General features: G+C 39.9%; 1 protein-coding gene and 1 long non-coding RNA gene across 4 annotated transcripts in view; one reads left to right on the forward strand and one right to left on the reverse strand.

The window, feature by feature from the left end:
- The window catches only part of LOC114134312 (AT-rich interactive domain-containing protein 1B-like), a 195364-nt gene that overhangs the window by 108785 nt on the left and 62749 nt on the right, over nt 1-23830 (forward strand). For all 3 annotated transcript variants that reach the window (XM_028000831.1, XM_028000833.1, XM_028000834.1), the window contains exon 5: nt 22314-22620. In XM_028000831.1, coding sequence (XP_027856632.1) covers nt 22314-22620 — 307 coding nt within the window. The remainder of the gene's footprint in view (nt 1-22313; nt 22621-23830) is intronic.
- LOC114134313 (uncharacterized) lies at nt 8195-22380 on the reverse strand. The gene is made up of 3 exons (XR_003593368.1): nt 22290-22380; nt 12693-12825; nt 8195-8789 (listed from the first exon to the last, which is right to left on the reverse strand). It is a non-coding gene; the product is annotated as an uncharacterized LOC114134313 (long non-coding RNA).

Here is a 23830-nt window from a genome sequence, read left to right on the forward strand (position 1 = left end):
AATTTGCTTTCTCTATGAATTTTATTCTGTGTAAATAAAGTTCAAATTAAAAAAATTACAAAAATGTGGGTGTTGACTGTATCACCTGCTGCTGTCAGCGTGTTTCTGTTGTTCCTCTGTCGAGCTCAGCAGGTTTTTGCCTCTCCCTCCCTCTCTCTTCATCTTCCTCTTTCTGACGTTTGCTCAATCAAAACTGTTCATCTGGTTCTTATGCAACAACACTGTCATGCCTTCCCGTCAGCCTCCTGTGGAGAGCGTTTTTATGGCATCACAGCTCATGTTTGCCAATGAGCCATGATAGCCCAGACACACCACAGTTTCCACAGAGAAGGCTCACTGCCAGACAGGAAAAAACAGGACGACACACACTCACGCATATGCAAATTCTCTTTCACGGCTAATAAAGACGTATTAACACATTTTGATTGTATTTGTTACATTTGCAGATTTGCCATATTTCATGTCATTTATTTCACACATCAAAACATAATGCATGTTAATCTTAGTGTCATAGAATATCATTGAAAGATATTTCAAAAATGAGCTGCATGAGATTCAGATTCATTACGCACAGTTTTATTTAAAGGTTGATATTTGATGCACTTTATAGAGCATGAATAGCTGTTGATAAAAACACTTTGAAGTTACTTGGAGAAAAGTGTAAATAGTCGTGCTGTTTTAAACTTTTGCATGGATCATTGTTTGAGTTTTCTTTTCTGTCATCGGGGTTAATTTTCTCTCTTCACTTCTCTTTCTTCTATTGGAAAGTTGTTTACCCTTTCATTTCTGATTTAAGAGCTGCATTAAAACATAAGTAGGAGCATTTACTTCCTCTGCTGCTACTACTCTTCACTTATAATTATATTGTAATACTCCATTAACAGACTCATTTTGCATCCAACTCATAAAGACAAACACAAAAGGGATGCCCTTGATGTTTCAATTTGTTGTTGACTTTACGTTGAGGCTGATTCGTGTGAGACAGTTGTATAACTCTTCTGAGAAATGGGTCAACATCAAGAAAAGCAAATAATAAATGTGGGCTATAAAAAGAAAACAGTTAAAAAGTTAAAGAATATTTGCATCACCATGAAGATTATGTTTCTGTGCAAAAAAGTATATGTCAACATTCTCAGTTCCTCCCAGCACATTAATGCTGTTACCATATATTTACATGGTAGCCATATACAGTAGACTACAATACTTTATTATTATGTGTTTTATACCATAAAAATTGACATTCTTGTGACTTCTTTATGACCCTCATCCTCTTTATCTATGTTTGACCTATATAATCAGTCTGTCTGCTTTAGGTTGAGGTCTGCCTAGATTTGCTTCTAATTTCTTGTGAATATCTTTGATAAAATTTTAGGTGCTTAAAACTTTATCTGTAAGAAAGCAGCAAAAAAATAAACTGTTCTTTTCTTTTTAAAGTCTCAGAGCTCTACAGAAATTGTCGGCCTTAATTTTATTTGTATAATTTAGTGAGAAACTTTGCTTCTCTAAAGGAACACTAAGTGTTTTTGCAAGATCAAGGCATGCTAATGAAAGAGATTGTATTAACTGTGTCTTTATTCTCTATGCTTAAGTATGCAGCTCGACATTGTTTCTCAGTTTCCACACTAACAAGGTCTCCTCATGAGCAGAATATTGTTCCCTAGCACTGTGAATTAATAAAATCAATTGAGAACCAATAGCACAAAAATCATCACATTACGGGACTGGGTTGAAGGTAATGATTGCAGCCAGCTAAGGTTAAAGGCAGATTCAATTTTTCATTTGATGGGGCTGCAATCTGAAAGAGCTAATACAAAGTGTTCATTGAGGATGAAAGCATACTTTCTGTTGAATTTTATTAAAACTTTAAATCAGTAATATTGTGAGACCCAAAATCAGTCATGCCTACAGTTTATGTTCTAACCCCTAATGGTCATGCTTATTATGCCTTTGTGTATGTATGGCATTGTTTATATGCATCGCCACCAGTGGAAAAAGATAAGGATCTCTAAAGAGAATGAAAAATCCTCACATCTTCTTAAAACTCCACATCCATCTCTAATTTAGATTCCCTGTCTTCTCTTGCTTATATCTCAATTTTACTGCTTTTATCACTTGTTTTTTTAACTGCTGTTTTAATTTTTCTTCTCCATCCTTTCCAATCTCAATTTAGTTTCATTCCTTCTCTTTCAATCTATACAGCTTCTCTCTACTTTGCCCTTCCCTTGGAGACCACAAAGGCAATAAATAAGAGCTGAAAGAGGGTCAGTCCTTTGTAACCTGTGCGAACCGCTCCTATGAAAACCACCAAACTGCTAAAGGTAGCTCCCATTGGTGCCATCCTGGGGTTTAATATAAAACTGTCTTCTCCTTCACTTTGTGCTTTTCATGTCGGAGCTGAGTTGGGTTACCCAGACATGTAAAAAGACCCATGTTTCCTTATTGTCTTGTCTGTCAGAAGCAAAAATGCAGAAATAACAGATTTCATAATTTTCAGGGTTGAGACATTAACTCCAGTCACCAAAGACTTAAAGTGTCAGTGCAAACAGAAGTTTGAGAGATTGAGAAAAATAGTCACACACCTGTCAGCCAATGCTATTTTGTGCTCTTTGTATTCAGGCTCCACAGCAGCCTTGGGTTCCACTTAAAGTCTAAGTACTACATCAGTAATGGTATGTAGAATTGGCATTCGCTTGACTGTGGAAAGGGGGTTTGAGGAAAAACAGGTTGAGATTGAAAATGAATGTGAACTGCATGATAGTCTGGCTCCTTCCGCTCCTCTATTGTTCCGTATTTTCCCTCCATGTCACCGTCTCTCTTCTTCCTCCGCCTCTTCTTCCTTCCCTCCCTCTCTCCAGAGGGATTTGACTCTAACTGGCCTTGGCGCTCGTAATGAAACCAAATCTATTTAAAGCCAAAAGCGATGCAAGTTTTAATTTCCTATTCCAGACTTAACCTTTTTGGCTGCGCTGCATTTTCACATCCACTTAATAACTTTTTACCCTGGTCTCCCTCCCCTTCTTCTTCTCCTCCTTCCCTCTCCCCATCACTCTTACTCTGTGGCTTCCTCTCCTCCATCACTACCCCCCACTACAACCTCAACCCCCCCTCCATTGCTCTCAGTGGCGAGGCACAGCCTGCCTCTTCAAGGGCAATATCTGTCAAATGATTCCCCTGTGAAATTAAGACAGAGGCCATGAGAGAGAAACGTGAATGGGGGGCGGGGGCACACAGAGTAACAGGAAAGAGTGAGGATGGTGGGTTTGTGAGAGGTGGAACCAGGTGGAAAACCTTCCTTCTTCTTTCTTCTTTTGCCGAAATCAATCTCATCTGACAGGGAAAAAATTAAAGCAGTTTAAAGATAGCTCTGCCAGCATCTCCCTTTGTTCCCATTTTTACATTAAAACCGAGCCATCTGGGAAATAATAGACTCAAGAAAAGAGGAGGGAGGGACAGCTACAAAAAGACTCCAGAAAATAGGAGATTTTCTCTTGTCTTTTAATGACCATAGACTATGTTTTAAGATGGTTCCTTTTTAAAGACTTTTGTGATTGTGTCTTACATGTAATTAGAAAAGAAATGCAGGAAAAGCAATACAAAAAACTGGGGAAACAATTTGCATAATACTGAATCTCAGTAAATTATATTGTTTTAAAGTTCATTTATTTTGCTCAAAAAGGGAAAAGAGTGTACAAAGCAGACTAGTTACACAGAATGATATGTTTCAGGCATTCGTGTTAATTTTATAGATTCACCCAAAACTCAGTTCCTCAGTAAATTAACAATATTACATAAGAAAGATTGTTGCTAAAGGCGTTCAGAGTTCTGTGCATTTCATGGAAAATTGAGTGGAAGAAAATCATTTTAGAGGATTGTGAAGCTCAGTCAAGAGTTTTGGGGAGATTCAGAAGCTTTAGGCTGTGGCCAAAGTCAGAGCTTCAAGATTCACCACAAACACATCCATGACAATGCAACTCTTCCTAGGAGTGTTAAGCTACTCCTAAAAACGGAGACAAAGTCAGTAATCTTAGGCGAAGAAGGGCTGAACTGCTGCCCAAAGTTATCTCTTTAAATTAAAGTAATTGTTGCATTTCATTTGGAAATCAGGAGTGAAGGACCCACAAATCCAATTCACTTGAACTTGAGTGTGAAGTTTCTGCAGTCTTCTACTGATGCTGGTCTGGTGACTTTATGAAGTACAAACTCTGTTCAAGTGGATAGCAGGAAGCACTTAGGACATTTCATGCTTCCTTCTGCTGACCAATTTTATGGGGATGCTAATTTCATTTTCTAGCAGGACTTGGCACCTGTCCACACTGCCGAGGGTACCAGAAGTTGGTTCAATGACCTTGGTGTTCCTGAGATCAAAATGACCTGAGCTGAACCCCAAACAGAATCTATGGAGACATCAGACCCAGCAATGCAGATAAGGTGAAGGTCATCCTATAGTAATCTGGGTTTTCTTGACACCTCCATGCCACACTGCATACTAATTTATGCAAAAGGAGCTAGGAAAAAAATCCCTTTCCTCATCTTTTTACTACAAAAAGTATTTTTGTAATACCATAATTTCCTGAGAAACTGAATTTTCGTTGTCAATGTCAGTTCAGTTTCTACGGTTTTTATAAGATATTGAAATGCACCTGTAAAACCCTGGATACATGATGTACAAATGTGCAACAAAGGAGAAGAATTAACATCATAAAGCTTCATCAGAATGTAAGATACCCAGATTACTGGGATTTCTTTTTTCCTTTTGCTGTGAGATATCATCAAAACCGGGCATGTCAGCAGTTAAAATCACATTATGAAACACTCAGTAATGTTGCTTTATCCTGAGCGCTACCCCCCACCCTCACCCCCAGGCCTCATGTCATCTCTTACGCCATCTTCTGTTAAGCTTTGCTACTACATCCAGGGAACAATAAACAGAAAATTTGACCTGCCTCCCTGTCATAGCTGTCTGTTAAAATTTCGCATTTTTTCCCTCCATCTGCTTTGCATTTATCTTTGTAATAAATTTCTTCCACCTAATTATTCAATATCTCAATTATCAGAGCTGATGGCCTGATGGTGCACCTCGAGAGCTTAAATTTACAACCCTATTCTGGAAAATGTCTAAAATGAAATTAACTTTTTACAAGGTGTCATCTGTGGCTTTTAAGTAGTGAAATTGAAGCACCACCCCCCACCGCCACCACAGCCGCACACACACGCACACACACCCCCGCACGCGCAAGCACATGCACCTCATAATGAGGAGCCATTATTAGGCTGTGATTGGAGCCGGGGTGCTGATATTAAAAGTGGCAGTAGAGGCAATATCACCACAGTGTCTAATACCCCAGCAGATATGTCATATATTTTAAGACATCTGCTCCACTATTTATAATTAATAGCAATTTTGTCTCAGCAAAAAACTGGAAGACAGCTAACAGAGGAACCTTGTTCCATTAAGTGCAGATTCAGAATCAATGTCACACCGACATTGTGCACTTCTTTTTTTCTTCTTACGAGTGTTTGGTCCAGGTTCTGCAGGGATTATATAAATGCCGCGTGTGGCTCTCTGCGTGTTCTGCGAGGAAGTCGATCCCTCTTTGATTCAGAGTAAAAATAAAGTGCAGTGCAAACAATAGAGGAATGAAGTCGGCCTCTAAAGACACATGAATAAAAATAATCTGTCTTTATTCTCGCGTCTTGCAGTCATAAATCACTCCTTTCCAAATGACAGTTTCATGCACAGCACGCTGTATCAGGGTGGCAAATGGCTCTATCTTATAATAGCAATGTAGCACATAGCAATATTATCTGCTGTGGAGTATTGTAGTGCATGTGTCTCAGTGCTGTGCCCTGGAGCAGTAGCCAGATTACGCCGGGCCCAGCGACAGTCTTATAATAAGAACTTGCCCATTAAATCATATCAGCCCTGCTTTTTATAGGCCAACACCTCGGCTACCACACTATGAAACTGTCTATCAAGCTAGATATGTGTGTCAGAATGTATGTGTGTGCGTGGGCGGGGGGTGTGTGTGGATGTGAGAGAGCGCGAGAGAGAGAGAGAGAGAACCAGAGGTAGTGTGTGAGGCATTCTGGGAGGAGACACGTGTGTGTTTTACCAAACGTCGGCGGCGTGTGAGCTTCTCGCCGCAGCTTCTGACAGCGTTTCATCTTCCGCTTTTATTAGATCAGCCTCTCGCCGCTGTCACCTCTCTTTTCGATGTGCTTACATCACACAGATGTGCACACGCATACACACTTGCACAGATTTGTGCAGAGGCGACCATTGGCTCATGAGAAGGCATGTGCTGCCATAAGATTGTCACAATATGATAACCTTGAGTAAAAATATTCCTATTCATCACCAGCATTTAAAGCTAAGTTGTGTGGTAGGACTTTATTGCTTTTGATTAAAACAGAAAATCAACATTTATTCCTCCTGCTTTAAATTTGTTAGTTCTTATCATAATATTTATAGTTTTAATTTCGGTACACACATTTCAGCAAAAACAGAAGAAAAAAACACTTACAAAATTTATTTGAAGGTGTTAATGGTTTAATTTGCAGAATTTCTGCTCAGGTACAGGTTAGGCATATTTGTCCTTTAGTCAGGATATCTGCTGAGGTAGCCAGCCTGTAATCTATTTCATATTTGCATCATGAGCTACAAATTGCTTGTGTGTTAGTAAGCAAAGATGTGCCAGTCCATCAGAGGTCTTTAGATAATTTTTGGTGATTGGCAAGTAAAAAACTGTAAAACCTGAACTTTTTTCTTCTATTAAATGTATCAAAACTTGGAACTTCCACTATGTTTAATCTATTAACAGTAGGTATGTTGATGATTTCAATAAGTGTCCTGGGATACCTTCATTTTCTGCTGAATACAAAATTATTATGTCAACAAAACACACATTTCTTACTCTTATCCAAATGTTAAAAAAATGGGATCAGAATCAGCAGGACAGAAAAAACTATAATACAAAAAATAAAGGCAAAACAAAAAAAGAAAACTCAATATCGGCTACGAAATGTCTGATTGGTTCATCTGTAGTTTGTAAACATCATTACCTTCATAAAATTCTCTTAGCTACTCAACCTGTTGTTTTTCACAACCTTAAACATTTTTTTTTAAAAAGCAGAAAACATTTCTGCCTCCATACATTGGGCATTCTTATTTAGAAGTCTTCTTTTAGCTACTTGTTTTGCATTATTCAGAAACAAATGATGAAGGTTCGAGGCTGGATGCTCTGTGTAAATCTATAGACTCTGACTTTTTCTCTTAAATCTCACTAGAATGACTTTAAGCCTTAAGAATGTTATTAAGGAAAATTGTAATACATTTGATTATACGTTGGCTGTTTACTGTATCTGCTTTTTTTCACTAGAAAATTACTTTTCAGCTCAAATAATTGTGTTAATATGCACAATGGCATGTTTGAGTTCTGAATCAGAATCAGTGCAGAGTTTTGGCAAGTTTAGGCAGATTTAACTGTTTCACTAGTTTCTCTAGTCAGCTTTTCTTCTCTCAATTATCAACTTTCTCTTTAATAAATGTTGCTGCCTGTTTACTTTTTTGCCTGAAATAAATGCTTCTAATGTCATAAAGTTGGATTATGTAACAGTGGGATTATCTTACTCTGCTTTTGTTCTGGACGTCTGCCCTGACACTATACGGCAGCCGGACCCACTATACTGTTTTCTTTGCTGGGACAAAACATGCTAAAAATACAATTGAAAGAAAAAACTCACAAAAGTTGTTGCAATTCATGTTGTTGAGCCCGCAAAGGTTTTTTTTTCTTATTTTAAATTCCTGAGGGCTCCATGTGTCAATTTGTAAATTTCTTAAATTAAAAGTTTAATCCGGGAGGGACTCAGAGTAGAGCCGCTGCTCCTTCACATCGAGAGGAGCCAGTTGAGGTGGCTTGGGCATCTGGTCAGGATGCCTCCTGGACGCCTCCCTGGTGAGGTGTTCCGGGCACGTCCCACCGGGAGGAGGCCCCGGGGAAGACCCAGGACACGCTGGAGAGACTATGTCTCTCGGCTGGCCTGGGAACGCCTCGGGATACCCCCGGAAGAGCTGGAAGAAGTGGCCGGGGAGAGGGAAGTCTGGGCCTCCCTTCTGAAGCTGCTACCCCCGCGACCCGACCTCGGATAAGCGGAAGAAGATGGATGGATGGATGGATGAAAAGTTTAATTGCCCTTATTGAATTCAACATTATAACTCTGTGATGCCAAATAGACTTTTTATTTAACCTCTTTATCGCATTTTCAGAACACACGCTTATTTAAAAATGCTGTTTCCAAGAAACTTCCCCTTCGTGCAGACTGTGCTGGCTGTGAGTAGTTTTCCGTCTGCAGCTTCCCGAGCGGAGCTGTCATGTCACATTTGTCATCTTCTGACGGATGACGTCGACGTGGAGCAGGGAAGAGTTAAAAAAACGATCTCTCAAAGGACACGGCGGAGCAGCTCTGATTCTTTTTTGGATGAAGCAGATTGACGTGTTTTTGTTCCTCACACTTTACTCGTTGGCTTCTGAGGAGCTTTTTTTTTTCTTCGTACGGCTGCGTGTTTGCCTGCTCGACTGTGGCAGCGCAGCCGTGAAGTTAATTCAGAGGGTGCATGTGCCTGTTCCCTTTTTTTTCATTTCTGACAGCTTTGTGATTTCTTTTCTTATTGTCAGATTTTTAGATTTGGTTGTGTTGTCACTTTTCATGACATTTCTCCCATATCTCGGTTTGTTGTATCTTCAAAATGTAGGATGCAGATTGTTCTGAAAATTACTGCTCAGGGCTTTCTGCAAAATGTCAGAGGAGAAAGAGGTGTTATTTTGCAAATTATATTGGAGCGTGTTTTTCAATTGTCAAAAATCGTTAAATTGCTGATGGAATCAATTTTGTACTTTTTTTAAATCAAAGTATCAACACTGGGCTTTAATTGAAAAGCATGACGTATTGTTATTTTTATCTATACATAACACCTTCACTGTCATTTACATAAATCCTCAATATACAGACAGAAGCAAGTGAGCACAGAAAACACACACATCAATGCTGATGGTGAGACAACATACACACACTAACAAAGCAGCTGACAGACAGAGAGAGAGAGAGAAAAAGAGACATGCACACACACACACACACACGCCCGCACACATATCATCTCAAGGCCTCTCTACATCTCGGTTAATCCAAGACGTCAGTCAGTGCTCCGGGGCCTGGATGCTGCCGTTTGATTGTAATTGCAAAAACCGGAGGCGGACAAGGGAGAGCCGGGGATGTCGATAGACAGGTGGAGGGATGGAGGGATGGATTCCTCCTGCCTACCCACAAGCCCCTGATCGGCACGCTGTGTGACTTTGTGTCAGCAGTTTGTCTTGTGCATAGCTAATGACGGCTTGGCCGAGGGGCGGGCTGGGATCCGCTGCTGCTGCTGCCGCTCTTGTTCGATTTCTTTCCCTCTTTCCTCTAGTCTTCCACTGAATCCCTGACAAATGAGATTTTGCCCGAGGTAGATGGAAAGACGGTATGCAGAGCAAGGCCCGCGCCTGCCTGGCTGCCTGTTTGTTAAGAAATCTCAAGCCATAAAGGTCCTAGAGATTTTTTTTCCTCCTCCTAAAACTTTCCGTTCTTTCCTTCAACCCTGTTTTCTTTAGTTTCCTCTGAGTTCCTCTCCCTGAAACTGATTAGAGAAGGGTAGGGAAAAAAAGGTATGAAGGAGGTGAAGTGAAGAGATCAAACAAAAACACAGAGGTTGAAAAACAATGGATGAAGTAGATTTGAGGGAGAAAAAAACCCCTGCTCCAATTAAAGGAGAAGTTATTTTTTTGTTTTATTTTTTTCCGTCATGGCCAGTCAGTCACACTCGCTTTTGTTGAGTGTTTGATGAATTACGACCCTCCATTCGCTCTCCTCTGCCTTTGTTGTGGCGAAGCTCTAGCCATTTGTACCTCCTACAATATCTCTTGCGCTGTGAATTCTCCATGCTTGTTTATACTAACCAGCGTTCTTTTGAACTGGCAGAGAGAAATTGTGGGGTTTTGAAAAGTCCCTTTGATGGCGAGCCCAATTTGTTTTTGCCGTTAAAAAGTTTGTTTGAGCTCTCTAAAATGCTGCCTGACGTTGCGGGCGAAGGGGCTGTCCTGAGAACGCCCCTGCTATTTCTGTGTGGGTTTGGTTTTCCGTACTTATTCAACATCAAATGAGAATAATATACATTAGGACTGGGCCCATGTGAGCTTATTACTGCGTAAAAACGTTGAGTAGAAAGCCCACAACATGATGACATCACAGTATGTACAAGAAAGTTTTACAATATGAGCTAGTTTTTGTTAATTTAAAACAGAAAACCGATTATTCCCAGTTCTGCTCAAATAGTGTATATTTATAATATTATTATTTATTATATTAATTTATATAATATTATAATAGAGTTGCACAGTGGTGCAACTAGTACTGGTGGCTTGCTGCAAACTAAGGTCTTTGCATGTTCTCCCTGACCATGTATGTGTTCTCACTTTTTCCTTTTATTACATACACCTATAAAAAAATGTAGAAGAAAATACTATCTTCAGAAGACATTTTCAAATATGGTCTTCTTCTACAACAAATAATACTTCCTTTTGCTTTTCTGCTCTGTATAGAGTATATTAGCAAATACCAAACCGTCAGTTAGCTGTATAGGTAGTGTGTAGTCAGCAACTTCTCTACTTTGACACTGAAATTGATTTTAAAACAGCATTACTTTAACAGAAGTGACATGTGGTGATCCTTTCATTTCTACACCATGACTGTCTCATGAAATGTTTCCAAACAGCCAAACTTGCATCTTATAAACAAGGTAAACTTGCAATAGCCTTCTTTCAGACACTGGTCAGCAGGGTGCAGCAGCAGGTGGGGGGAAGGGAAGTGTGTTACTCAATTCTTTATGCAACCAGAGAAATCTCTTGTCACAAAACAACAGGGTGATTGTGGTTCAGTGGGAAAAGTGGTTATCTTACAATCAGAAAGTTGTGGGTTAAGTTCCAGCTTCGTCTGAAATATTCTATACAAATAAGCTTGATGATAATGTTGCATGCCGATCTGCTTAGTGGTGTACAAATCTGTGTGAGTTTGACTGGGTGTATGTGGCTCTATTAAAAAGTGCTTTGAGTCATTACTAGGAAAGTGTTATAAGTTCAGTTCCAACTAAGTGTGTAACAAACTACCATTATGTTTTAAAGACAGTGTGATCCATATAAAATTTCCCCCTCCAGGTTTGATCCGCCTGTATATTACGGTTTCAGTGCTACTTTTATATTAATGTGGCAATTAGCTGAAGAAGCATTATTTCTCTCTGGCCCTTTGTCACAAAGTCAATAAAGGTTTCATAAATCTCAAACTACGCTTTAAAAAAAAAACTCTATATAGAGTAGAATTAGGTCTGAATTTAGGTTTGCTCTCTCTTTTTAATAATACAAATTATTCTTCAAACAACCCTCTTCCACAGCTGGTCATCGGTATACTATCTTATCGTAACCTTTTCTATTCAGAAAACATGATTCTTTTGACAAATATATCCAAAGATTGAGTCCAGCAATCCATTGTCACACTTAACCTGACATGTGTGATGCAGGTTAAAGGCTCAGACTAACATATGTTAATTTACCAGATACACCAGGGATATGCTGCCTCAGTGTCGTTGACTCAACTGACTAACACTCTTTATTAGCAAACTCCTTTAGCTCAACAGTTACTCTACCAGATGAAGTCAGAAGCTGTGCCCAAACTAGTAACAACGCAAGAGAGACTTGACTTTCATAAGATGCCACTACAGTAAGCAAATGCTTCCTTTTTAAAATTCTTTCCTTACATCTAAGCAGAAGAAGAGTAAGGTTTTAATTTTTCTGTTTTGTATCACTAATGCAGACAAACGAGGATAAGATATAACTCAAAATTTCACCACTCCCATTATTGATCACCAGCTCATACTGATGGATTACCAAAGCAGACGCACTGACAGGCGGAACGTCCAATGGGGGGAAATCGCCTTGTGTTGCTCTGATCAAGTCAGCCTCCCCTCCTTCCTTTATCCCTCCCTACCTTTTCCCACTCCCTCTTTTTGATCGGAGTCATTTTGACAGTGATGCATAAGTCTCTGCAGAATAGGGCAGTACGGCTGGCAGGAAATGCCACAGATCCCCTGAGAGCAGTGGAATGGGGCTCTGACAGGGAGATACACCTCCTTTAAAAAGAAAAAGTAAAAAGGAAATCAATGTTTCCATCCGTTGCGGACAGTGAGAGATGCTTCAAAATGCTCCCAATTCTTGTGTTGTGTGTCAACTTTACTCTTCCAAAAGAAGCTTTTTTTATTGTGTTTCAGCTGCTTTGCCTCAGCTTTGGTCTTTTTGCCCCTTTTGTTTGTAATAGACTGAAGTGCACCATACCGGTTAAATCAAGGCAAACCATCATTGCCATTCCCTGCACTGTCCTTGCCTCCTTCCCAATCCAATTCTTTCAGTCTCTTACCTCCACTTCTATCAAAACCACAAGTGAACAGCATTTGTTTCATCTCTCCAAAGCAGCAGTGAGGCTAAAACAGCGCAGAGGCAGCGCTGGCCAGCACTGAACTCGATTGGGTAAAGTAAATACAAAAACATGAGGGAGGAAAAAGAACGCAGCTGGGGAGACACAAAAGGATGGAGCTGCAGATGGGAACTAACCTTGCCTGGGTTTCTTCTGATGTTCCTTCACACGCTCACCTCCACCGCACCCGTCACTGTCAAGCCAGCTCTTTTCTTCCTCTCTTAAGTCGTCCCTTTTATTTGTCATGTTCAGAGGACGACACCAGAGCATCTGAGGAATCGAGGTTTCAGAGTATTAAAGGAAATGTTGTTTTACAAAAAAAAGTCCTTCCTCTTTCAGCAGGAAAACACAGAGGCTGTGCAGCCATCGCACTTCAAAGCTGTCCTGGAAACTTCCCATAAAAGAGCTCTGATTGTCCGAAGTGCAGAATTTTTTATTTTTTTTCCCCCTCAGGTGTTCGAGTGCGCTCATTCTTCTGTTGTTCTTGGCTGTTTTTAATGTTGCTCTTTGTTGCTATGTGAAAGCAGAGGACTAGGATTTTAATAGCTCTCACCGGAGACTTGCAAACATGATGAAACACATTCGATATCAGTTCAACCAAAAAAAATCTCTCACCTTTGGCTAATCTTTAGAAACAATCACTTGCTTAATGTCAGCAAAGACTTTTTTCCCCATAAATCAGTTGACAAGTTCATTTGGTTCATGAAATAATCTGAACACCAAGTTCTTCACAAAAATGCATTTATTTTTTATATGATAAACTATCACATTTATTGCATATCACAATATAAAATACAGTCTAAAGAAATATTTGCACATTAAAGTTTGAATTATGTAAAAAGTGACACCTCCAGAATGACTGAAATTAATAAAATGTCAAATTGAATAACAATGAACCTAAAATAAATTAAAACAAACATTTAAAAACAATAACCCGCTTCTACCTAAATAGTAATTTCTATGTAACTTACAAGTGTATTATTTATTTAAGTTGCATTCCTTTGGGGGTTAACATGATCTATACAATGACAAGTAGTTAAAAACAGAATGAAGTAAAATGAACTTATGTTAACACAAGAAGGGACAATGTTAATCAAGCAATCAAAGATCCCTCAAACATTTAATCAGTAGAAACCGTAGTAGGCAGACATCCTGTCTTAACTTTACAGAGTGGAATCAACTGGCTTTGTCTTTGCTGTCAGCTCATCAGTGGCCCCTGGCTGTCGTCTCTGCAGATGCACATCATACATCGTTTGTAGCCTATTTAAAGTCACCTGAAGTGCCTCTAAATCTTAGGCCACTTCAGTACTTGGGGGTAATAATCTGCCTCATTTGACAGTGATGCAGATGTTTTATCCACCGTGTTTGTTTTGAAACTGTAACTCAGAGGGAGCGACCAACTACGGGCACCACACTGGGCTGCTTGTGTATATGTACAATTAAGCTAGTATCTCTAAAACCTGCAGGCAGGGACATTTCCACAAATGAAGCACTACAGTGGAAAACAATCATCTTTTGTTTAACTTTTTAAGAATGTATTTTAAAAAAGCCCCATTTATAAAAACCAGGTCAATGTTTTTAGTTTGTTTTGCATTACAGCATCCCTGCTATTGACTTTCATAATTTTAAGCCTTTAAACAGTATGCAAAAGCCGCAATGAAGGAGATGTTGGTTTTCACATTCATTGAAATAGGAAGACATTATCATTTGGTAATATTTCAGAATGAAGGGCATCGGTAATGAAAACTGTCACTCATGAATCACATAAACGCTATAAAAATGACTTCCTGGCCCATTTGGATGAAAAATATCACATGGAAATAATCTGCAAGAGTCAAATAGGTGCAAATATTTGCAAATTAGTGGAACTGAGAGCAAATGCACGAACCCAGGGAAAGTTAGAATGGTTGTTTGGACGTGCTAGTTTGAAGTCTGCACTCGGTGGGCTGTCTTCCCTGTGACACACACACATGAATTTAGCCCGACACAACCCACCCCCGCCCCCAACCCAACTCCTCCAATGGCCCTGTCGGTGTGCCAGGGCGGGTGATTACCGACGCTCTCCCCCAATTATGGGCTGATTATTCCGCCGCGCTCTAATTGACTGGGGAGATATGCAAATGGCTGTCATTTGGGATGATAAAGGATGCGGGCGCTGGATGCCCCCTGCATTATTTAGCCTCGGCTGTACGCAGCGTGAAGGATGTGGCGTGCGCTTTAATTGCTGAGGAGAGAGAGGTTAAGCTGAACGAGCAGTTGAATTAGAAATGAGGAATTTGGGCCCCTATTTATTTCTTTATTTTTCTCCTCTTCTTCCATCCCTCTGTCTTTTCTCATGCACACACACGCACACCCCTGTGCACCCCCACACTTTCTGTGTCATGCGTAGTTTTCAGCTCCCTCTTGGGTGAATGGAGAGGTGAGGAGAGGGTGAGGGGATGGTGGGATGTCATGCTGGAATGCCATAAATAAAAACATTAGCAAAACCAATGTGAGCAGAACAAATAGAGTGAGAGTGTGTGTTGGTGTAAAGGAAAGACGGTGAGTGGACGACGTGCATTAGAAAGTAAATTGTGGAGAATTAGTTTGGCCTGATAGATGTTGAAAAGTTCAGAAAATGGGAGGTCTTTGCCTTTCTGCTTTGCCTCTAAAAATGTGGTGTCCTCAATGAAAAGAAATTAAAATCTACTATTTTAACCGGATTAGCAGTATCTCAGTTTGCAGATCAAAGATTATAGCATCCTTTCGGGGGTGCTACAACCCTCGGGCCATCTTTGGATACAAACAGTTCCCAGACTTTCTCATTCTACATAAAGTTTACCCTCTATTAATATAACATCGACAGTTTAATCATTTGTTTAGCTTCATTGTTAAAAAAAAAGATTCACATTACACCAAACCAACTTTCGCATTTTAGTGAAGCCATTCAAAGGTGTCACAGAGGATGTTAATAGTATTGTTAGTTTGCTCAAAGTAGAATTCTTTGTTTTTTCTATTTCTTCAGTGGTGCTTAAGTACCCAGAGGCATTTAAGTGAACATTGTGTAGGCTTCTTGACAATTTGTTCATAATTTAACACAGTCATAAAAATTAAGTCTTCCACTCTGTTTACAAACTTCAGAGTGATTAATCCACATTAACTTGAAGATGAATGTCATTTGTTTAGCTGCTTTGAGTCACCTTTTACTTCAGCTGTAGCACCAATAAGTGAAGCATCAGTAAAACAACATGTTTTTATTGAAAGAGTTACATGTGGCTGCCTCTGGATTATTAGCAATAAAATAGCTTATTTTAATAATTTTGCCAAAACATGGTAATACAATCCTAAAACATTTTTTGTTGAATTAAGCAGTGAAATTATTACCAGATATCTAACTAACATAAAGTCTAAATGCATGGCACTAATATTTTTTTGTAATCCATCTAGTTCCTTTCAATATTGATGTTCTCTACTTCGATATTTGTGATAATGCTTTGAGTGGTCATATGACTGAAAAAACAATATTGCAATTAGCATATCTACCATTTCAATCTAGAGCCCGGTTCCTGAAAAGTTGGTGTGTTCTTAGAAATTGAATGAAATGAAAACTAAAAGTAAGGAAGCAGAACTGCCACTCACTGTAATATCAAGCCTACTATAATCCTAGTTTAGTTACTAGAAGTACTTGATTTTTTGTTTTCTTTATTAGCTTATAAGTAATACTGCCTCAGATGTGCCTTTAGAGCATTGTACCCATATTTGAACATTACAAAAAGCTTTATGAGGGGGGGCAGACTTCACACAAGGAGGCCTCCTGAGAAACAACAACAATTACTAATGTAATGAGGTGATCTTAGCATCAACACCCAATTTAATGACTTTTTATGATTCGCAAGTAAGATATCCACACTACTGAGTTTGTCTCAGAGTTGCTTGTAGAAAACATTTTTTGTTCTGATCAAGAAGCAGAAGCATCACAAAGAGTCTGGGCTTTGTAAAGTGTTTAAAGGCAGGGAAAGGAAAATAATAGCAAACTACCTTTATGTTGCTGCACAAATGTTCCTCTTCAGTTAAAGCAGACATTGTTCCAGGAAAAACAAACACTTTTAATGCAGGTTTTCTAAGAACAATCTAACATCCAATAATGTAGTTTTTTTAATGGATGTTGTTGTTTATGTACAAAATGATTAAGCCATTTTTGCATCATAAAAATAGTACAGTACAGTTCTGGGGTTTTTTTCTCCCTGCTAACTATTTGACTTTATACCCATTTGAGAACATGGCAAACCATTTTCTTTCATTTTTACTGAACTCATAGGGGCTTTTAGTGTTTGCAGTGTGGAGCACTTTGAATAGCAGCATGACCGTGGTGAGTTACCTGGTTTAACACTTTGACATGTACTCTCTCTTATGTTGTGTTTCTCAGTGGGAAACCTATACATTCAAGCTTAAATGGGGTCTAAAGACTTGAGGTACTTGAGACTAAACCATTTTCTCTTTGGAATTCAGTGAATAATCCAGAGGCTCATGGGTTGGCACGCTAACATGCTCAGTCACGTGTTGGGGTGCTTTTTTGGCAAGCACACTGAGCATCTCATCTTTTCTTAGTCTGTTTTGTGCTTTGTGGAGACCCTCTGGAAGTTCTAGAGACTCTTTTCTCCACACATCCTCTTTCCACAGTCCTATCAACATATAATAACAAAAATATTGAAGCCATAGTACAAGATGCGGTACTGTTGTTTTTCAGACACATGTTGATGAAAATGTCATAGTTGAAACAACCATCATTTCTATCACTTCTCATCATCGTGAACACTAATTATCATCATAACTTCAGCCTTTGTAAACATTCCGGGTGATTGACGTGAAAAAATAAATTATAATGAGGGCGTCTGCTAAAATTTCTGCTGCACAAAGTCTCTTGCTTTCTTTTCTGTGCTTAATAGCATTTATTGAAGGGTATTACAGCCAGGGCTCTGCATGGGGCGTTGCATTAAAACCCTCTTTAAAACATACACACACATAGAAGCATTCAGCAGTCCATTTGGATTCATTTGCACGGCATTTCATTTGGTTTTCGCCTCAATCGACGGTACGGGGGTAAGAATTTAAAGAATAACGCCTTTGTAATAGCATTTCCTCGCTGTCTCCAGTGCACTATAAAAATAGAAAGTACAGCGGCCGGAGTCGATAAATGAGCACAGAGCTGCCACAAGAAGACCCGTCCCTCAGGCCTACAAACGATAGCTATTGGAGTTAATTACAGTTTATATCATTGTATTTACCCAGAGAATAAAACTGTCTACTGAGCTCTGTTTTTTCAATGTACATTGCATCATTTGCAGCAGCTATGTGTTTGATGTTATGAAAGGTTATTATGGATTTTGCGGTTTTACAATAGATACAGGTTTCTAAGACCTACCTGTTCATGCCGAGTTTAAAAATAGTTTCACTATACTATATGATTATTTTATGTTGTGCTCATTACTAGATGTCTGCCACATATAGATTGGACCTGCTTAATCTTTTCACTCTGCATGTTTTAAAAAAATGTAAAGCCAAACCTATGCATGGAAATGAGGGACCCAAAAATGCTTTCAAGATAAGCTGTAAAGATTTAATTTCTCAGAAGTTCTGAATCAATACTTTGTAGAACTATATTTTGCTATAATTACAGCAAAATATAATTACAGCATTTTGGGGAATGTCTCGACCATTTGCGTTAATCCACTCTACATTCTTTGTAAAGCAGTTAATGCTTGATCAGATTGGATAGATTGCATTTGTGAAAATCCATCCAGTGATTCCGCAGATTTTGAACTAGGGTTAGGGTTAGGGTTAGTCTGGATTAACCCTAACCCTAAGTCTGGATTTGATTGATTAGTTAAATATGCCATCACCCAGGTTTGTGGCATGACAAAATGTAAGAAACTAGATATGAATACTTTTGCATGCAATGTTAAATACATTGAAAGTGAAAGTAAATTTTTCGGGTTTTGCAGTCAAAAGCCTGGTCGTGTTGAAGTGATGTCCCCTCACAGCGCTCACTTGCTGTATTTATGTTTGTGTTTCAGGCTCTAGTTAACCGGCTAGCCATCTGCTGCAGAGCTCTGAGCCATTTAACGCCTCTGACTGGGACAGACAGATCGAGACAGGAAAATAGACACTTGATGTAGAAAATGAGAGACAAGGGAAGTCGTAGTCTCTCCATCTTCCTGGACCCTGTAGGAAACTGTAAATGTTGGCTCCTCCCTGTCTAGACCAAGAACCACTTGTGCACGCACACGCCGACCCACACGCACGCACTCGTTGCCTACTTTCATAGCAACTTTGATTAATTCCCAGAGTGCTGTGAGAGGAGACAGCATCAGCGCCGTGGTCAGGGGAGAAGGCGGGCAGTCTGCTGGATGTGACAGCTCCCTGCTTCACACTGATGCCTTGGAGTGTGGATGTGTGTGTGTGGGTTAGTAGCATGAGTGAGGGGCAGGATGTGTGTGTAAAAAGCCTCATCTGTCCCCTCGGCCACATCAGTGCTCAAGCATGTCTTGCTGTGACAGCCTAGCAGCCTGCGTTCCTGTCACACTCGCACACACAAACAGAGGAGCACTAACACCAGTGAGGTGAAGGGTCACGAGCGACTGCCTCTCCAATGTTGTGTGAAATGTGTAGCTGACCCAATGTGTGTGTGCAAAAACGTGAATATGTATGTGTCTGTGTGTCTTGAATCTAGTGGTGGAGGTGCGGAGGGGTGTGGGGGGCATCTCAAAGTAACTGGTTATTATCACCTCAATATTTTTCTTATTATGACAATTACATGCTCCAGGAGCGAATTAAGCGATAAAGGACGCCAAGCGGGAGTGGTTGACAGCTATTTGGAGACTCAATGCACAGAGCAATTTGCAGCCCCGAGCCAAACAAATTGGATTTGGGCCACTTTGGATGGGGGCCCCAGAATGTTGGGTGTTTGGATCCTGAGATCTGCCATGAGCTGGATAGCTGGCTTTAATTCTCTATATTGAACCAAGGTAACAATGCTCTATAGCCACTAACAATGATTAAATCTTATGCTTGTGTATGCATCATGCTTCACTGTCTGTAGGGTATTTACAGTTTTACTTCTATGAGCATTAAGCGTTCCCACCTCTGCATGTTAAACAGCACCACTACTTTTTTGGTCTTGGGCCACACAGCTGTGCTCAAGTGTGTGTATAATCCAAATGAGCCTAACAGCCTCTAAACTAATTACTCGTACACATTTTGCCACCCCTAAACTGCCACAGGAAATGCTGGCAACAGCACCCAATTAGGTGAAATGCAATTATTCCGATCCATTCACACAATTAGCCTGTAGGTTAACAACCTAGCTGTACATCTGGCTGGCTCCCGGTGTTTTTTGGGAAAGCCTCGGTCACACCAGCTCTCATGGTAACCCCTCCGTGTCAAATGGCATGCACCCGAAGCAGCCAGTGGGACAAAAAACAACATTCGGCCCCATTGGAGGAGGCAGCGCATGACGCCAATCAGCTCAGTGCAAAGGGCGGCTCGATTGGCTGAAGTAGAGAGTGAGATCATGAGTTAGGGAGAGGAAAGAAAGTAGCCGTTGTGCCCAGCGGAGCGAAGGTAGATAATACCAGGCGACAGACTGGCAGGCTGTCGGGGCGGGTGGGCACTCACAGCAGCATGATGGAAAACAAAGGCTATGTGTGTCACAGTTGAGATCGTATTAACCAACACAATCAGGCATGGACGGGCTGCCACACTGACTTGGTTGTCTGTTCCACTGGCTAAGCCAGGAACCATGAATGGAAAGAATGAGTGGTGGGAGTGGGGGGGTGGCTGTCACATTATTTATCTGATATTGCATTGTGTTATTGTAATGAGAAACGTTGTGTTGCTCTGACACTAAACTGGCAGTATGTCAGAGCTGCCAGTGTTTTTACCGATAGAATGTTTAGATTTAATCCCGAAGAGCAACATTTTCATAAAAATAGTTATCTATATTCAACTTTTATTAAAACAAGGAAATGTTTATTTATTCATACAACTTTTATTTCTTTACCAGTGTTAGTTTAAACTCTGTCATCATATACATTCAGTACATTTAACATGAAAAATGCAATGAGACACAATTTTGCGGTGGCTTAGATTATTAAATAAATACATATAATTTAGAGAATTATATAATGTTCTCACATTAAAAATATTTCACATTATATAGATTATTTAGTTGGAAAAACTGCTCGGGTAGAGCCTGTTATTGACTGATTAGTAGACATGTTGCACCAACTGTAGATTTAAAGCAATAAATTAAAGTTGAAACTTCTTTAGTTATCGTGCCTTTAATTTTATTTTTCACATTCAAATATACTTCCAGCCATCTGTTTTTGACATTCTAGTACAAAACATTGTAGTGCACATCTTTCTGCATATTCCTTAACTCCAGTAATAGTTGTGTAACATTGTTTGTGTGAGCTTTGTCATAATTTTTTTCTAAGTCCAATAGCTGCTGTTGTCTGCAAATTTAACTTTATACTTTATTAGTTTCACAATCACTTAAGTACACTGACAATACAGGATGGGACTGAGATTTCAACCTTATGGGACGCTTCTAGAAAGGATGACTTTAAATAGTCAACTTTAACTATCTGATTTTGTGCAACCAGAAAACAATGCAGCTATCTGCAGATGGACTTACTCAGACAATAGTTAGTTCCCTCATTTATTAAAACAGATGGTATGATGAATGCAAAAAGCAATGTTTTGTGTCTGAATTCACATACAAATGTAAAAAGAAAAAAAATCTTAACATTATGTTTATGTTTTTGATGGTTGAGCAGGGCTCATTTCCATTTCAGGGAGACTGAAGAACATATCTGAGTTGACAATGAATAGTTAGGGCTCAGGTGGAACGTGACTGAAGAGACCACAGGCCCTGGTATAGCTGGTAGGATCAGCTGTCATCCACTTGCAACTTTCCACTTTTTTCCTTTAATGGGTACCAGCCAGAAAAACAGGGGTTATTTACAGGTGACTTCCCCAAGTCGTCGCACACAGCTGAGCCGCAGCCTCTCAGTTCAGTGTGAATGTGTGTGTGATGTGTGGTCGGTGGGCAGACATCACGATTCATCTCATCACTTCACATCTGGTCTGCTCTTTACTTCCATCACTGCCGCTTTTACTTTCCTTTGGCGCTCCACACTTTTATGCAGTCAGCAGTGTGTCAGCAGTATTATTGGGGGATTCCCTGGAATTGCTTTAGAACAGGGAACTACCTGCTAAATGTGCACACGCACACACACCCAGACGCGCGCACACACACATAAGTACACAGCCCTTCGCTCACCACTGGGAATTGAAACTGTAATATGAACTCACCCTTGGTCTGAATGAAAGCCCATTACAATTTATTTTTACCACCACAGCCTGGACAGTTTACTGGCTTGTTCTTTGGTATGTTTAGGATTTTCCACCACTGACACAGAGACTATAAAGATATTTTCTTGAGGATGTTGAGGGTCATATGTAAGTCAGCTTTAATTTACACACATTGAAATAAAAGCTTTAAAGTTTAAATGTTTCTGACACTTATTGCCCATATATTTAATCTTTTCCAGTAATATTTGCAGAGCTGCCTCTTCTTTATGACATAACGTGCTCTGGGAAAATGATGTGCTCGCTTGAGCCTACATTTAAATTTGCCACCTGCTGCTTGTCAGCTCTCATCAAATGCTTGGATGAGCTTCACAAATACTCACTGTAAGTCTCTGCTTGCGTTCCAGGATCTCTCTGGCTCGATTGATGACCTCCCCACTGGGACAGAGGCCGGCCTGGGCTCGGCTGTTGGAGCTGGCGGATCCTCCAACGGCAGCAGCGGCGGTAGCAGCCAAGGAGAGCCGGGAGGCGCCGGTAACCAGGGACAGTCCCCCTTCTCTCCCCATGCCTCCCCCCACCTCCCTGGCCAGAGGAGTGGGCCCTCTCCCTCTCCGGTGGGGTCCCCAGCAGGCTCCACTCAGTCCCAGCCGTCCCGTTCGGGCTCAAGACCAATTTCCCCTGCCAGTGGTCCCCCTGCCAACACCACAGCTCCAGGTAGAGTTTCCCTTTCGAGCCTAATGCATTTTAACTATGTGGTTTAACTTGATTAAAAGTTAGCATGGGTTATTAGGGGTTTTTTAATTACCACAAAAACTGCCAAAATATGCCGCTGATGACAGAGCTGTATTTTGCATTTTGTGTTTTGAATTTCTGCTAAAAGTTTCTTTTGAATTTTTCTGTTAGAAAGCAAAAGAGAGTAGAAGGTCAAAGCATCCCACAGTCAGTGATGTCAGTGAAGGTGTATTGGATTTGACAGCTAATGAAAAATACCTGCTGTGACATGTTTGAACCACCTGAGCACTATTTTCTAGTCATTCCAAACTTTAATTATAAAATAGGTGGAAAATATAACACTTTTTTTAGCATCTGTTGCAAATAAAAATTAGAAAAATGTGGTATGAATTCCTAATCAATCCCTCTGAGTGGATGCTTTGAAAAAACACATTTTGGGTCAATTAAAGTCTTTAGGAGTATGTTTCCACCAACATTACAAATCTAGAAATGTTACATCTGCTCATTCTTTGTTCAATCTAATTGAGCTTGAGCTATTTTCCAGAGAGTCTGTGAAAAACTATTTTCAAGTAGTGACACTATTTTCTTAATTATGTTTAGTTGTTTTCGTCTTGCAAAATCACCTTCTTCCACATGTTTACTGTTTGTCCTACATAAATAGCAACCGACTTTCCAACTATTGCCATAAGCGATTATGCTAAGGAGATTTCTTATGGCTGTAATAATTTCACTGATGGCCATCCATAAAGGTTAGCTAACATTAGTCCTGTCAACAGGGTCTTCCACCTGGATCCTGTCGTCTGCTTCTCTAATTACTGTTTCTCCTCAGAGGGGAAATTTCCTCACCATTAGGTAACTTCTGAAGGTAGATGAATGGCTGCATTGGATTTTATTTGGGTGTATCACATGAAAATGGAAACCTGACTCTGAACCAGAATATTAAATTCTCAGACAAGTTAGTTTTTATCAAAATACCTAAATTGTCTTTCATATTCGTGAAGAAAAATCAAGTCTGTTCTCTGTTTTTTTTGTTTTTTTTTTCCATTTGCAAATGTTACTTGGATCATTCTTATGTCAACACCATTAGTGCACCTGTTACTTCTGAAAGCTTTTGGCAGTAATCACACCCACGTTTATGTCTGACCTTCTCGTTTCTTCCCCCATTTCTGTTTGTTTTTTAAATGTGTGCATT

Source organism: Xiphophorus couchianus, chromosome 19, assembly GCF_001444195.1.
Source record: "Xiphophorus couchianus chromosome 19, X_couchianus-1.0, whole genome shotgun sequence".
NCBI classification, from domain to species: Eukaryota; Metazoa; Chordata; class Actinopteri; order Cyprinodontiformes; family Poeciliidae; genus Xiphophorus; species Xiphophorus couchianus.